The following is a 17285-nucleotide window of genomic DNA, read 5'->3' as shown; positions in this document are numbered from 1 at the left end:
CCTCAGTGGTTGAACTCCAAGATGTAGAGGAGTTTGTTTCTTCATCAGATTTGGAGAAATGTAGCATTTCATCACTTGCTCACCAGTGGATGTGAATGGGTGCCGTCAGAATGAGAGTCTAAACAGCTGATGAAAACATCACAATTATCCACAAGTAATCCACACCACTCCAGTCCATCAATTAACATGCTGTGAAGAGATAGCAAATAGCCTAATTCTGATAAATGCGATGACTATCCATTATGACATGTAGCCATTTACCCATTATGACATGTAGGCATATATATATATATATATATATATATACAGCCTACAAAAAAAAAATCTTATGCATTGCAATCCTTTAATTTGTAATATTTGGCATGTTTGTGTGCTGCTGTTTGTCCCTGTGTTTAATAAGCAGTGTGTACGCTCTCTAAATAACAAAGAAAATACATTGCGCCAGACTTCAGATCAGGTTTGAGTTGGTCTATGGCGCAGTCTGTTTTTCAGCTTCTTAAAATAGCAATACGCCATCAATGTGCCTGAACACACCTCTTTCTTTAGACCAGCATGCACATGGGCACACAAGTGAACGCAAATGCATTTGCTAATTAAACGGTGTGGCGCTAGATGGGAAAATGTGAATTGTAACTAGCCGGATTGAAACTAGCAAACACACTCGCACAACGCCTTGCGTTGCATTGCGCCGGGGTCGCCGTGATTTTGCCAAGTAAGACATGTTCCTGGATCAACATCTTTTGATGATCCTGGATCAACATTATTTTCCAAAAATAGAAACTTAACCCAATCCCTACCCCTAAACCTAACCTTACCAATAATTTATTCCTAAAATCAGTGGGAAATGATGGCTGATGGCACAATTTAATCTAGTACATTACATATTTTGGAGGATTACATCAATAGAATCTATTTTTCTAGTGTATAGTGTTTCAAATCATTTCAATATCATGCTACTTTACTGTCAGTGTAGGCAGTGGACAGCAACACAGCTCACTAGGTTTCATAACATAGCTCTTGTAATACTAAGCAGAGTGTGGAGAACCCCAGGATTTGTTAATGCATGACATAGCAGTTTCTCTCTTGAATCTCTGACCGCGGGGTGAACAATGTGTCCTCTGGAGCATGTCTGCTGCATTCTGAAACAGCGGACCTGTCCTTTCTCACGATAACAAGCTAATGTAAACATGCAACTCAAACAGGAAGTCAAGGAGCTTGCAGTGACTGAGTAAAAAGCTGCTCTGTCTCCTTTGGTGTGCTATGCTGTAATATATAGGAGTAGTCATTTACTTTATAAGTGCATTTAAAATATTAGTGCATTGTCCAAAATTGCAACCTTATCTTAAACTAGTGTTATCAGCCTTTTTGCTCCCAAATTTTAGACAAAATTTTAATTAAGCTACAATCTTTGTTAACTGCATAACTGGAAATACCTAAATCTTTTGTGACTTCAAGGTTGAGGACTCATGAACAAGCCTCAGGTGGTTTGCTGTTCTCTGCTGGACACCAGGACGGTTTCCATTGGTCAAACTGGTCTGGTTTGAATTTCAAGGGGGTTTAGCCATTTGTTAACTGGTCAGGATGGTAGACCAGTTGGTTGTCCATCTAACCCAGCTTGGCCAGGCTGTGAGACCTGCTAAGACCAGTATGGTTTCCACTGGTCTGGTTTGAAATATTTCAAGGTGTTTTAGCCATTTGTTAACCGGGTTAGAATGGTAGACCAGTTGTCCAACCAGATAAGACTGGTCAGGCTGTGAAACCAACTGAATCCAACAAAAGACCTCAGAAAAAACACACTTACTTTGTCTACTGAACCGAAATTGCATCCACCTCAATTTATATGAAATGCAATCATTTCCAAAATAATGACTGCATGATTTCAGGTATGATTGGTTCTCCATTTTCACTAGATTATAGCTGCATTTGAGTCGTCTTTGGGAAGTTTGCATTTATGTATTTGGAAGTCATAATTCAAGTCATTTTCATTGGGCAATTTAATATTTCTTTCTCTCTTTCGACAAAGTTACTGTCAAAAAAATGAAGCTTTTTTAGCACTGATCCAAAAAATAAGGAGGTAAATTAGTTATGGAAGCTGCATATTATCCCTCTGAATGAAGAAAAATGTAATTTTTCATATAAACCTCATAAACTTGCTAAATGATTATTTCTTTTCTAGCAAGCTTAATCAACAATATATAAAATGCAAAATGTTCAGTCAACATTAACTATTACAACTTACGACCAATAATAACTAACATACACCATAATTCTTTATTTGACGGCCCCAAAGTCTTTTTTTTCAAGAACATGTAAAGCCATTACTCTCATGAATACAATCAATACGAAGCATGTGACCTCACCAGCACTAATTAATGTAACCAATTAGTCTGACATCACAGAGGACCAGAGATGACACAGAACACATACAGTAAACAAATCTTATAACGTGCTAATAAGAACAGATGATGCAATGAGACATCAAGGATGAAAAAGAGAGTGAGAAAGACCACAATTACGCACAGACAAAACAGTCTTGCCTCACTGACCATATTATCAAATTTACAAGCTCCAACAATAAAGATTAATCACTTCAGGCTACCGTGTATTGCACACAAATCAGATTCAGAGTGTCATAAATGCAAACAAAGATGAGTGATTTGTTTGCTTAAACATCAAAGGGCTTATAAATGCAGGCTGGCTGGAGTATAAGCACATCAGTGGAGCCCCACGACCAATTATTATTCATTGATTGCACAAAGATGAACATTTAGCACTGAATAAGAGGATTGAAAAAATTTGGAGAACGGCTAATTGATTCTACAGTTTGATTGACCATGTAGGTAGTCACGGCGTGACAATATTCAGCCATATCTCATGTCTACGAGTGTTATATAGCATTTATACAACAGTTCTATGGCACGAGTGTGTAAAACCATAAAAAAAATAACAACAGTGTCTATAAAAGCCCTCTTTTGTGCAGAACTGCCATTCGCTACAAGTTGAGTTTAACAGCGGAGCCCAAGATCCATTCCTAATTCCAAAACGTCACTTAAGAACTATAGTAACGAAGGAATGTTGAGTTGCTTTATTTAAAGTTCATAATTTCATTACTGCATTACAGTATTTATCTGGCACAAAAACAAAGAGGATCTCGATTAGGGGGACAGCCTTAAATTAAACCTCTATAGTCACACTAAAAAAAACATGGTGTCGATGAACAACGGCATCAAAATAGATGACGTGAAATTAGTATGTTAATTAGCACTGAGTGATCGTCCCAACTAGCATTTAACTTTAATTTGTTCATTTTAGAAGCGTCCTGCTTTCACCTAAAGATGTAAAACACTTTCTACTCCAGTTTTCTCTTGCTTTTACTACTTTAGTCGAGAAAGTGTTCAGATTTACAGTGCGTATTAAGAAGCGAGTGATTAAAACACTCCTGCCACTTCAGTAACACAAAGGCGGGCGACTCTATTAGCGTTCTGCTAATCTACCGGGAGACTGAACACTCCGGCTACAAAGAGCATGAGTGGCACTGCACTAGAGAGATAAAAGAGCCACTGCTGAGACCGCTGTCTTGCTCAAACTGATTTCTGGCACAGCCAAAAAAGCCTCTCACATGGCCAGGCCGAGAAAAATCAGAAGTCCAACAGGGTTTCAGCAGTTTTACTCCCAGAGCGATAGCGGACGGATCGAAGCTGAGCTTGAGTGCTGGAAATCCCAGCTGTCTGTCTGTCGCTCTAGAAAAATGTGCAGCTTAAATTTAGTCGAGTCTGTCTCTTTGACCAGACCAGATTTCTGAGGTAAACTCCACTTAAAAAACGAATGAAAATTTTAGATGGCACACTCCATTACTCCAGTGCGTTCAAAATACTTAGCATTTTCTTTGCATAAATCATGTTTATTTATATTAATAATAGGTTATATGACTAAAATATGTGTTGTATAACATAAACCCAGTTTACTTAAAAACATCATGGAATTTATTGTGTAGCTACATGGAAATACCATGGTAGCTTATATTTTGCAATATAGGCCTAATATAATTTTAAATAAATGCTGTTCTTTTGAAGTTTATATTTGTCATTTGTATCATGGTTTCCACCAAAATATGAAGCAGCAAAATTGTATTTATAATGGATAATAATATAAATGTTTATTGAGCAGTAAATCAGTATATTAGAATGATTTCTGGAGGATCATGTGATTCTGAAGACTGGAGTAATGATGCTTGACAATCAAGCTTTACATCACAGGAATAGATGACATTTTTAAATATATTCAAATAGAAAACTGTTATTTTAAATTGTATAAATATTTCTGTTTTGCAGCCTTGCTGAGCAGAAGAGACTGAATGGTGGTGTAGCCTATACTTCGGTTACCTTAACAAAACTACAATATTTTAGATGTGGCACTTGGCACCATGCTTGTATCAAGTTTTTAGACATGTCTCATGAAAATCCCATGGTATTAATATGGTAAATTACATTACTTTGGACTTTTTGTAGATTTGCCATGAAAATCGCATGGTATTAATAAGGTAAATTACATTAATTTGGACTTTTTGGACATGTGCCATGAAAATCCCATGGTATTAATATGATAAATTACATAACTTTGGACTTTTTGGACATGTGCCATGAAAATCCCATGGTATTAATATGGTAAATTACATTACTTTGGACTTTTTGTAGATTTGCCATGAAAATCCCATGGTATTAATATGGTAAATTACATTAATTTGGACTTTTTGGACATGTGCCATGAAAATCCCATGGTATTAATATGGTAAATTACATTACTTTGGACTTTTTGTAGATTTGCCATGAAAATCCCATGGTATTAATATGGTAAATTACATTAATTTGGACTTTTTGGACATGTGCCATGAAAATCCCATGGTATTAATATGGTAAATTACATTACTTTGGACTTTTTGGACATGCATCATGGTAGCTACTTATATACTCTAAAAATGCTGTGTTGTTAAACCCAACTTTTGGGTTAAAAATTAAATGTAAAAATTTAGCTGGGTTATTCCATATTTGACCCAAAGTTTGGTTGAAACAACTCAATTTTTTATAGTGTAGAGTACCATAAGAATCAGTTAGAAAACTTATCTTACCATCAGATACCATCACTGTACCCACCAAAGTATAGTAAGTGAACATATCTGTAAAATATACTTACTGCACTATTTTTTCTTTTCACAGCCTTCATCTGTCTGTTTTTTCATATAACCACACATATATTGAGACACATAACTGTCGAGTGAGGAACAATATATATGGCAATCAAAAGAGCTATTTTTAATATTCATCATACATTTTTATTCACAGCACACAACGCTGAACGCTAGTGTCATTTCCCTCTAAAAACCATCACAGAAAAATGGTCAGGAATAACAGAATATTACTCTGCAGTCTTGGAAGGCTGCTGGGAAAGCATGCTGAAATATTAATGGCAGCTGAAATATCGAGCCTGTCTTTAGTGCAAAGTTTTCAGTGGCACTGCTGCCATGTCTATAGAAGACTGTTTACCACTTAATAATACAACATGTGCTTTTCAGAATCAGAACGTGTGGAGAGCTGCATGCCAACAACTGCTTCAAATGTGAGCACAGACACAAACACACACACACACACACGCATATTCCTGTAGAAACTGTCACTTTAGACGCCCCCCTTACCTGCCAAATGAGCCAAACAAAACAAATTGAGAAAGAATGCTCTTTCTGCCAGCTGACAGGCCGACTTAATTGAAACTATCAATCACAATTCCTCTACATATTACACACACACTAAGTGTTCCCATCATATAAATCAAACACACATGCTCCATTCCTAAAGCTAGTGCAATGCCTATACTACCTACACAGTTGGCTACAAATAGAATCTCGTTAGTTAACAATTTGCTCTACATAGGCAGCAACTCTTACGTCATACTATTAGCATACAGGTCAACATGAGACCTTAGGAACAAACGATTTTAATAATTTACCATTAGCATGCTGCTTATGACATTTGAATAAAAAAAATACAAAATATCACACACAAATATTAGGTAAAATCATGTTGTGTTCAAAAAGCCTGAACTTTTTTTTGCATTGTGCATTTTTACGGATGCACAATATAGTGGTAAATATTGGTTATCGGTCGATATGGGTTCACATTCATTAATTTATCGGTCAATTGCCTATTTCCTCTAATTTTACATTTAGATTACCTTTTCAAAATCACTATCTATGATTATGTTAATCTTTAAAGGTACTAATAATTTAATTAGGCTAATTAAATATAATCTTAAGCATATGTCAAAATAATATATATATATTTAAGTACAATTCTATTATATATATATATATATATATATATATATTTCCCACAATTAATATTTTCATACTGAAAATGAATATTGAGTATTATCAGTATATTCATTTTTAGTAAATATTTATTTAAAATATTACATGTAGATATGCATTTTTATAATAACCTGTAATAACCCCATAAATGGAAATTTGTCATAAATTCTCAAAAATATTAATATATTACATATAATATTATTACTAACATTATTACATAATTATTACATAGCATTTTTTATCTAAATATTTAGTATTTACTAAGTATTGTAAATATTATTAATTGAAAATAATATATGTAGACATACATTTGTATTTAAATATTGTGTGTGTGTGTGTGTGTATAGATGAAACATGTTATTGGCTTATAGGTATCAGCCAGTATTTTTTACATCGTTTCATGTCTAAATTTTATATATGTTCTGTTACTGAACAAATTACTTCGCTTAGATTTTTTTTTTCCCCTGAGCTTATCGCAATTCATTCTGGGACAACCTTCTCCGTTATGGATTCATGTAATGCTGCTTTAAAAAAAGAGCCAAATGAGGTATTTAAAAACAGCCTGTATGCCATAAAATGTTGCCTACGTAGGCAGCTCACTAGGTTTGGAACAGAGCCACACTCTTTTTGTGCCCTTTTCCCAGTAGTCCCCTATCCACTTTCATCACAGAGCACGGCATCAAATATGAATGAAAACATGCAACTCCGACACAGTGCTTAAATAGAACCAGAAGCATCTCCGCAGGGACTGACAGATGCAGCCGAGACTGTGCTGCCATCGCAGGATGGAGGGAAAAGCTGGATGGAGAGAATGACAAGAAAACAAAAGAAAGAGTGCAACCCCACTCTCCAGGGAGGAAAGGGTTAACCCCATTACGACAAACCAATCAGAGGAGGGAGCAACACTGCAAAACCGCCGCAGTGAGTGAGAGAGGGAGACTAAGATAGAGAAGGAACGAATGAGAGAGAGAGAGATGGGGACAAGAGAGGATGAGGAGGCGCAACGGCAACACTTCAACGCATCACAGTTTGAAGAGAGCGTGTAGGATCAAGGCAGAGGAAAAGCAGCAAGACAGAGTTAGCAGGACAGTAGATCAAAGTCAGGGGACGTCTGTTTCACTCCGCTGGCACCGCTGACAGTTCACACGGACAGCACTTGATTCATGCTCCTCAGGGGGAAGCAGGTTCACGACACAATGACATGCAACGGCTGCAAAAGTGTGTGCAGAAGATGCACTTGTGGATCTCAGATGATGCTTTGGTGAAGCTGTAGCTGTTGCACGACAGATGAGAACTCCGGGAGCGCAAAGGTAAGAGAACGATGTCGAATAACTTTGGAGATCAAATGTGATTGAATGAATATGCATGCCACTGGATAGAAAACCATTTAAACAGTTATAATCCCCAAAAAAAGCAGATGTCGAAACTTAGAAGATAGCAGATATACGGCTCCCTGGGTGACACCAGCATCTTTTAGACAGCAATCTGTCAAAATTGGAGTTGCCCTAGTAAATCAAACTTGAATAAATCAACAAAACGAAGGATAGAGCAGAACTAAATAATGCATATTTCAAGAATGCAACTAAATATTCATGACTGAAGGAATGTAGGTAATATAAAAAAAATGTATCAGTGAAAGCTCCAGTTTGATGACTAATCTGAATATCTGAGGGGACGTGTCCTCCTCAGTGTCTACATTTGTGACTATCTTGCCACTGCCTGTAAACAACAATCCGACTATAGTTAGCCTATTGATCCATGTCTCCTCTGACAAATTTTGCCCCCAAAACCTGATCGATACTGTTTACTGTTTCCCCCGATTTATCAAAGTCTGCTGGACTGTGACATCTGGGAAGAATGTACAGTGTAATGTCTCATTCATGGCTGGAACATGATCACCTCGTTACACGTGAATCATCAAGTTGTATTCTTGAGTGAAAAATGATGTGAGAAATTACAGACTTAAAAATCACAGGTGCTTGTGTTACCTTCTCTAAAAGGCATTGCTTTGGAAATGAGTGTTTGTAGATTGTTCCCAAGATGCACAAGCCCATCCATCAACCCCTGCAGGTTCACAGGTGTACCTTCACGTGGACGTTAAGCAAGAACAGGGCTTGTGCATTTCCGCAGACTGCTTGATAAAGATGAATGGATGACACATGGAAGTCGTTACTTGATGATGGATTTGATGCAGTCTTAATGAATAATTGATTGTTCACTTATCAATGCTTCTTGCTTTTTTCAAGGCAGGATTGAAGGATTAAAGAGCTGAAGAAAACTGCTTCCAAAGTGCAGTGCAGAGTCTCTCCGGCCTGCAAGGACATTCCCTAGAGTGGATTTCCCAGGTGAAGTCATTCCTTTGCACACTACGGATGCAGAGTGGTTTTATAATGTGCTTCAGACAACACTGACGACGCAGCCTAAAGGTCACCTTCTGTGAGGGGACAGGAAATTAGATTTCCAACACCCAGAATGCACCACCCCCTCATACTGACCTAAACAATTTTGTGACCTTGGATGCTTTGGCAGATGGCACATGCAAATCGGCAAATCAATGTGGATTTATCACTTTCTAGGGCCCATAAAAATGCAATAACGGGAATACATCAGTGTTGAAGGAACGGTGTGAGACCAGGTTACTGGATTTCTTCATCCTAATGGTATCGAGGGAGATTAACACAACTTCCCAACCCTAATGTGGATATAATAATCAATCAAAACAATCGTGTTCAGTTGTCTCTGAATCACTCGCCATTTTCTTAGGACTCTTAAACAAACAAGAGCGAAACCTCTGAAAGAGAACGAGAATGACACCTCTTTGTTAGTTCTGGACATGGCTAGGGATCAAACATATTGTTTGGTTTTGTAAAAACTAAAGAAACTGCTGCCAAATTGTCCTCTCTGAACGCTAAGCGAAAAAATCACTTGGATTACGAGGATCAAGAAGCGCAGAATACTTCCTTGAAAGGCCATGCCTAAGGCTGATGTACAAGTTGTACAACTTCCAGATTATCTTGACTCGACTGCTGACTCCCGAGGCTGAGAAAGAAGCTGGAAGGGGAAGGGTAAGTCAACAAATGTGTATAATAAACTATTAGACAGTTGTCATTAGTCGTCAAGGATGTCCAGAAAACAAGCTTGATGATCTGTGAGGTGTTGTGTTTTAGCTCATGAAGTAGAATTTCCATTTGGTTTCACTCCACAGTGTCGGTCAGTCTACATCACAACACAAAGTCTTATTAGTTCCATGTTGGCACCTTGAAGCATTCATCTACATTGGAGTAAATTACAAAAGCCAGGTTCATACTTATTATCTCAGCGATCCTCTCTCTCTCTGAATTTTCCCCCTTGGTGATGAATGAAACCCAGCACTAAAGACAGTCACATTTGTAAATGGAGCAATCCATCGCTGCACAACAAATGAAACTGCATTGTGGACTAAAATAATAACTAAAGTGTGTCTATTCATAGCAGCGGCCAACACAGAATGGCCGATGCATTATTAGTCACCGTGCACACAAACATCTAATATAAAGCCATTAGCAGGCCGAGAGGGAATCTGCAGACAATTTGTGCATTTTCTGAACTGATCCATGTTAGAAAACTGCTACATTTTATGCAAATGGAGTTAAACCTGGTCATTAAGAGATGAAAAAAGGGAAAACACAGTTTATCTAATGGTTTTGTTGGTTCTTGAATAATAACATCCTGTCACCATTGCAGACAACTTCATTTGAATTTCCTGTAGCTCAAAGGGTAGCACATGGCACTAGCTAGCAATGCCAAGGTCATTAGTTTGAATCCCAGGGAAAACAAAAACTGGTAAAAAAAAAAATGCAACTGCCAAATGCATAAATGTTATTGTTGTTTAGTTGCTATCTTTTAGATTAGTAGCACATCAACAAGCAGAGTTAGGCAAAATTCTGAATGAGTTCAGAGTGAATGAATCAGAATTTTGAATGAACTTGGCTACAGCCCACAGAAAGTTATATTGGAATGACATTATCTATCTATCTATCTGCAAGAAAAACATAAGAATTTCAATCTGTTTGCTCAACGCTATCTCACGACCAATTCGTACATATTTTGCGAGGTGGCTAATTCATACGACCTCACTCATACGATTTTGTATGATTTGTCTAGACCCCAGTGATGGGTAGGTTTAGGAGTGGGGTTAGGTGTAGGTCATTCACACAAATTCATACGAATTGTGCAACCCATAAAATACGTGATTTAACACAAATTGTACGAATGATGTCATACAAAGTCATACAAATTAGCCACCTTGTAAAATAAGTACGAATTGTCGTGAGGCTGGTTTGCTACATATATTCCAATTAGGGAACCAAACTGGATTTCTAAATGATTCTCAATTCAATACAATATGACGCAATGCTGTTCTTCCCACACATTTCTCTGATTATGCATCCTTCTATTTTTACCTTTTAGGATAATGCACGTCCCTCCCGCAACGGAGGAAGAAAGCACCATGAGTAACGTTACAGTCCTCGACATCACAGAGTCCGTGAGTCCCGCCATGACGGTGGCCAGCCCTTACCCTTACACACTCAGCTTCCAGGTGTCCCTGACCGGATTCCTCATGCTGGAGATCGTCCTGGGATTGAGCAGCAACCTTACCGTACTGGCCCTCTACTGCATGAAGTCCAACCTGGTCAATTCTGTCAGCAACATTGTCACCATGAACCTCCATGTGCTGGATGTGTTGGTGTGCGTTTGCTGCATCCCTCTGACCATTGTTGTGTTGATGCTATCGTTGCAAGACGACACGGTGCTCGTCTGCTGCTTTCATGAGGCCTGCGTGTCCTTTGCAAGCGTGGCTACGGCAGCAAACGTACTAGCCATCACTTTGGACCGATACGACATCTCCGTGAAACCAGCCAATCGTGTGCTGACTATGGGACGAGCGGTAGCTCTGTTAGGTTGCATTTGGGTGCTGTCCTTTCTCAGTTTCTTGGTGCCATTTATCGAGGTGGGATTCTTGGGACCGGAGCCCACCAAAGCCAATCAGACCACCGTTGTCCACGTCAACGAATATTACACTGAACTTGGTCTGTACTACCACCTAGTGGCCCAAATCCCCATTTTCTGTTTGACTGCCATCATCATGCTAGTCACGTACACCAAGATCCTACAGGCACTCAACATACGCATTGGTACACGCTTCCACGCTACACAGAAGAAGAAGAAAAAGATGAGGAGGAAAAATAACTTTTCCCTTATGTCAACATCTGAGCAACAGCTGCCCGAGATCACGGACGCCTCGCAGAGCAGCAACCGAGGAAATGCTCCGCTTGGCATGCGCACATCCGTCTCGGTGATCATCGCCCTGCGAAGGGCCGTCAAACGACACCGTGAGCGACGTGAGCGCCAAAAGCGCGTTTTCCGTATGTCGTTGCTCATCATCTCCACGTTCCTCCTCTGCTGGACGCCCATCACTGTTTTAAACACTGTGATCCTCAGCGCAGGCCCCAGCGACCTCACCGTCAAGCTCCGAATGGGTTTTCTGGTCATGGCCTACGGCACCACGGTCTTCCATCCTCTCTTGTATGCCTTCACGAGGCAGAAGTTCCAGAAAGTCTTGAAAAGCAAAATGAAGAAACGGGTGGTTTCCATCATCGAAGCAGATCCGCTGCCGAACAACGCGGTGATTCGAAACTCCTGGATTGATCCCAAACGGAATAAGAAAGTGACGTTTGACGATCACGAAGCCAGGCAGAAATGCCTATCATCCGAAGATGCAGACTGAAACTACTTTGCGACCTCCATAACAGGGAGTAGCTCACATTAAAGCACTGTTATACAAAAAGGGAACCGTGTTATGTGAATATTAGTCTTACATGAGCAGATATCGAAGAATCGGTAACTATTTATAACATGGAATATAATATGATAGGTTCCATAGATTGATGCTATTGCAGTAACATGGCGCATGTCCTTTATAAACCACTGTATGTACTGTAAATACATGAAAACTGAGATTTGTACATACTCTTTATCAGTAATATTCCATATTCATGACTTGTAGCCTGTGTATACATGTATTTATAATAAATACATAGGTGGGGAAAAAGATGAAATTCATCTTCTTTTTGACTTGAACGCAGATGCTGTGAACATCATCTTGTGTAGGAATATGAGCATATTATTGTATCTGTGGAAAAACAAAGGAGAATTACTAATCATCACATAGCAATTCATTTTGTTGAGCTCCAAACACAAACAAAACCGGAAAAGGTACTTACAAAAGTCATCATGACATCACAACTCTTTTCCTTTGTCTAACCTCATAAAATCCATGTCATGTCATCTTGTGTGTGAATATGAAGAGATTATCATTTCTGTGGAACAAATATGGGAGAATTATTGACGAATCATCACAAAGCAATTCATATGTTAAGCTCCAACAAAACACCAAAAAACACTTACAATAGTCGCCTTGTGTTGCTGCACTCCAAATCACATGACACTTTCAATGAGGAACAGACCAAAATTTAACAGATGGCAAAGCCTTGAGAATCACAAAGAAAAGGAGGAAAGATGCTGCAAATATCATAGAGCAGTCAAATCTGAGGAAACGTCGGGTTCATTTTGGCTCTGCTCTCAAGGACAAAACGTCTCTCATTTTGCATTCACTGAAACACTAGAGTTAAGCCAAAATCTCACCGAATCTGCATACATATTAATGAATATTTTCCCAGGTCAGCACTGTAGCTCTTAGAGGTCTATTGTGCACCATTACGAGAACATTCTGCTTTACATTTTCAGTGGGAATTATTTAGTATTGTCAAGAATGAAATGAACCAATGCCAAGCAGAATTAGATCAATATCACAATGATTTACATAGAAATAGCAATTTTGTAATGTGCTTTTGCATTTGTTATGCAAAAAAAAACTATTTGACTTATATATATATATATATATATATAATATTTTAATTCAGTTAATTACAACATCTTTTTTATTTATACTTTAGTTTTAGTTTTAGAACAAATGACTCATGTGAGCTGTTTCTTTGAAATGATTTGGTCAAAAGGACTCCATTAGAATCATTCTAATGAATTACTCACTGAACCGTTTGGAGCTTTTTTGACTTATTTGACTTCCGTTAAGTCTAACTTAGCGTGAACGGTGTATTTACTGTAAGCCTTGTGAGTCTTAAAATCAGAGCAATTACTGACTGGTTATTCCTACAGCATCATATAATTAAAGACAAAATAAATAGGCTATTAATTACAATTTACCATTCAAGGAATCCAAATACAGAGCTAAAGAGGTATATGAACCACAGGGGAAGGATAACAAGGGTTTTGAGATGCTCATACATCAGCCTTGATGGCAGGTAAAGTGCACTTGGCTTAAATGGGCCAAACTTGTAAGTAAACAATGCAGGTAGAGAGATGGTGTTGATTCACCATTAATCACGCCATTTAGAATAGAAAATGAACATCCAATATTCTGTCTTGTTTCCCAACGACCTATACAAAAGCAATATCAAGCCAGCATCCTGCGGCGTCAATGGGTCACACCTACCGAGTCCTGTTATTTGCTGGGATAAAATCATATGTTTGATTTGAAATGCCCTCTGCAGACATCTGAAGCCGGTTTCAAGGTGTTGTAAAATTCAGGTCACACAAGTGACCCGCAATTCACGGCTCTGCCTTGTTCCAAGTGACGGCACTTCAAACAACCAAACGGGTCACTCAATATGCCACGGTGACCTTTCGTCACACTTCGCTCTCATAAGATTTGCAGCTCTCAGATCGTCCTGTTAAACTGTAATTGAGAATCATCAATCCCTCTATAAACAGTCAATGTACCACAAGTGTTTCATAAAAGTAAACTGTTAAATCTTTCTTCAGATATAAGCTAGATTTAAGGATAGAGGGGCATGTCGATGTCCTGGTTCCAAGTTTGCAAACAGCCATCGGTGCACTCTTTAAAAATGAAGGTGCTTAAAATGTTCTTAACAGCGATGCCATAGAAGAACTTCTTAAAAACTGAAGAACCTTCTTTTGCCTCAAAGAAGCTTTTGTAAAACAGAAACAGTTCTTCAGTTGTTAAAGGTTCTTTATGGAACCATTCAAACAAAAAGGTTCTTCTACAACATTTATTTTTAAGAGTGCAAGTGGCTGAACTGTCTTTTGCTCTCTGGGTAACAAGTCCAGTTTACAAGCACTTGATGCATATAAAACGGTTCATAATGAAGGGACAAGTTCGGATTTAAACTATTTTTTCTGGTCACACTGCATCCAAGAAGTCCTTTAAAACATCTAGAGAGCAAACAGTGGAAGAAAAAAAAACAGAAAAAATGGCTCACATTTGTTAGCGAAATTTCCTTTCAAAAATTCACAGTCGTATAAATAATTTGTATGTTATGATTGCTTAAATGCTCATTGCCCAGAAGCAACACTGTGCAACTGTGGAGTGAAATGAATACGGCTACTATAGAGAATACTAAAACTGTCAAATGCCATGATTTTAATATAGATCTCTTCTATTATTAAACATCTAGCATTTTAATATGTATTAAAGGGACAGTCCACCCTGAAATCATTTACTCACCCTCACGTTGTTTCAAACCTGACTTATTCCATATGTTAGATCATGTTTTGTGCGAGAGCTAGAAAAGTATTATTTCTTTGCTATTAATATACTTTTATAGTTTTTATGAATTAGCATTCATTTTCAGCTTTTATTTTCGTTTACGTTTTTGTAATTTTGTTGTGTTTTTGGGAGTATCAGTATTTGTTTAATTTCTTTTTGGTTTCATTTATTTCATTTTTTGCATTATTCATTTAAGTACTACAGCTTTTTGGTGTAGTGAGGACAAAATCTTATCTTGATGATATGTATTTACTACAGTATTTATCAATACTTTGAGTTTGCTTTTTTTGTGTATTTTGAGTTAAAGGGTACATAACATACAGTTTCACCTAATCTCATGTTAATCTTGAGTACCTATAGAGTAGTACTGCATCCTTCATCATATCTCCAAAAAGTCTTTAATTTAATCATATTTATAAAAGAAAAATACAGCTTTCCGATTCGTTCCGGAAAAGGCCGAGGTCCTGGAGGCATGACATGAGCGGAGCTTTAATATTGATGTTTCGTGTTGTTTCCGTTAACATATATTCACTTATGTGCTTAATTCCAACAAAATACAGAAATATGATGCAATTGTACTTACATGAATGGGGTCTTTTATCACAGGGACGGCTCCATGTTTTAATAGCAAACGATGTGCAAATCCAGCGTCGACTTGGGCCTTGTTTATAAAACATCCGTCACTCAAAAGACCAGAACACAAACGCACTTGATACACTCCTGCCCCGGAAAAACAAACTGCATCCACCGTTCATGTAATGCTGGGTTCTTGGGGAGGCTGAACACAGTAAACTTTCCCTCACATTCAAAAATGCACTTATTTGGAGACATTCTCGAACAAATCCTATGTAGCGCTACCAACGATTTTGAAGCGCGTTGATGTGCGCGGTCTCGCTCTCCTCTGGTCATTGTGTGCGCGCGGGCGCGCTTTTCCCAGAGAAATGCTCATATAAGGACTTCCGTTCTCGTCTACGTCATTAGATCCATGATTTTTTTTTTTTTTTTTTTATTATTAATTTAAGTAATTCAACTTAAACGTATTTTATTTCAGTTTGGTGCCAAACCAACAATTTGTTTTATGGTTATTCACTGAGTGGTCGATTCAGTTGAAAAATGAACTTTTTCTTGAGTTCAACTCCCTGATTCAATGATCAGCTCACTTAAAGGAAAGCTTTTTCACAAATAACTACTAAATTTCAAATAAAGCTACTGAATGACTTATATAAATAATATAATTAATTGGACTCTGGAAGCTGTGTTATATAAAACAGAATAATATACATTAAATTGTATACATTTGTGCTCATGAGGTTTTGAAACATAATGAGGTTGAGTAATTGATGACAGGCTGAACCATTAAGTAACATTTTAATAACACATTAAAGCTGCAGTAGGGAACTTTTGACGCTCTAGCGGTAAATAAACAGAACTGCTTGCGTCTTGCGGAAGAACATTGTAGCCGGAACTACTTCTCTCTGTTTATGTCTATGAAGAATCACAAAGGTACTGGGTTACTCCGCCGCGGTACCCCCGAAGCAATCTAAAATAGTTCCAATATAAACACTTATTATAGGTGCACCCTAGTGATTCAGGAAAAGCTAAAAACACGGTTTGGAAAATTGATTCATGGTGTACTCGCTTATTATATACATTTTTCTACATTTTGAACACAAACAAAGTTACGGAGCAGAGCTCTGATTGGTTGTTTCTTAACGGGAGCTGATCACTTTCTGCAAATGGCAATAGGACCACTGGGAGGAGCCAGAGGAGCTTGATTTTTTTCACAGATTATCTGTCATATTCTACTGCCAGGACATAATGACAGGTTTAACAAATATGTAAAAAATATATATTTACAAAAGTTCCCTACTGCAGCTTTAAGCCAGGAGCCAGCTGATGTTGATTTCAATAATTAGGTCCATTTGAACAAGCATCCATAAAGTGTTGAAACGGAAATCTGCATTAACTGATGTGCTGTATCTATGTGTTCATTCTTGTAGGACACATAAGAGGATAAAAGAGTCAGGTGAAAATGATTTCTTAATCATTTCACCATCTCATACAATAAAATACTGCACTGACAGAACTACAACCCCCTTGGTACTAGAGGATAAATAAAATAAAAACCAAGCTATAAATGCAAATGAACCAGCTGGATAATATATGATCACTGCTCGTTTTACAACTACTCATGTTTGTTTCATTCCAAAACTGATATTTTGCTGATCAGGGGCTTGCTCGTCCTTTTAACCTTCTAGACCAGCGTGGTTTCACAATAGACCAAGATTATTAGAATAA

General features: G+C 37.8%; 1 protein-coding gene and 1 long non-coding RNA gene across 4 annotated transcripts; one reads left to right on the top strand and one right to left on the bottom strand.

Annotated features, from left to right (window-relative positions):
• Nucleotides 1-15889, bottom strand: LOC128013947 (uncharacterized). 2 transcript variants are annotated; one of them, XR_008183463.1, is made up of 3 exons: nucleotides 15571-15889; nucleotides 12625-12890; nucleotides 1-126 (listed from the first exon to the last, which is right to left on the bottom strand). It is a non-coding gene; the product is annotated as an uncharacterized LOC128013947 (long non-coding RNA). The 2 variants fall into 2 exon arrangements; XR_008183462.1 differs by lacking the exon at nucleotides 1-126 and adding an exon at nucleotides 12361-12533.
• Nucleotides 6713-12459, top strand: gpr22b (G protein-coupled receptor 22b). Of its 2 annotated transcripts, none has more exons than XM_052597144.1 (3): nucleotides 6713-7671; nucleotides 8612-9426; nucleotides 10811-12459. In XM_052597144.1, the coding sequence occupies exon 3, from the start codon at nucleotides 10815-10817 to the stop codon at nucleotides 12126-12128; it is 1314 nt and encodes a 437-aa protein (XP_052453104.1). In that variant the 5' UTR covers nucleotides 6713-7671; nucleotides 8612-9426; nucleotides 10811-10814; the 3' UTR covers nucleotides 12129-12459. The 2 variants fall into 2 exon arrangements, with proteins under 2 accessions (XP_052453104.1, XP_052453103.1); XM_052597143.1 differs by having other exon boundaries at nucleotides 8608-9426.
• Nucleotides 15890-17285: the final 1396 nt, after the last annotated feature.

Source organism: Carassius gibelio, chromosome B25 (genome assembly GCF_023724105.1).
Source record: "Carassius gibelio isolate Cgi1373 ecotype wild population from Czech Republic chromosome B25, carGib1.2-hapl.c, whole genome shotgun sequence".
NCBI lineage: Eukaryota > Metazoa > Chordata > Actinopteri > Cypriniformes > Cyprinidae > Carassius > Carassius gibelio.
The sequence above is the reverse complement of the archived record's forward strand: the minus strand, read 5'-3'. Positions and strand labels throughout refer to the sequence as shown.

Excerpts from the sequence above, each read along its gene's own strand:
- gpr22b (XM_052597144.1), top strand. The coding sequence starts at position 10,815 with ATGCACGTCCCTCCCGCAACGGAGGAAGAAAGCACCATGAGTAACGTT.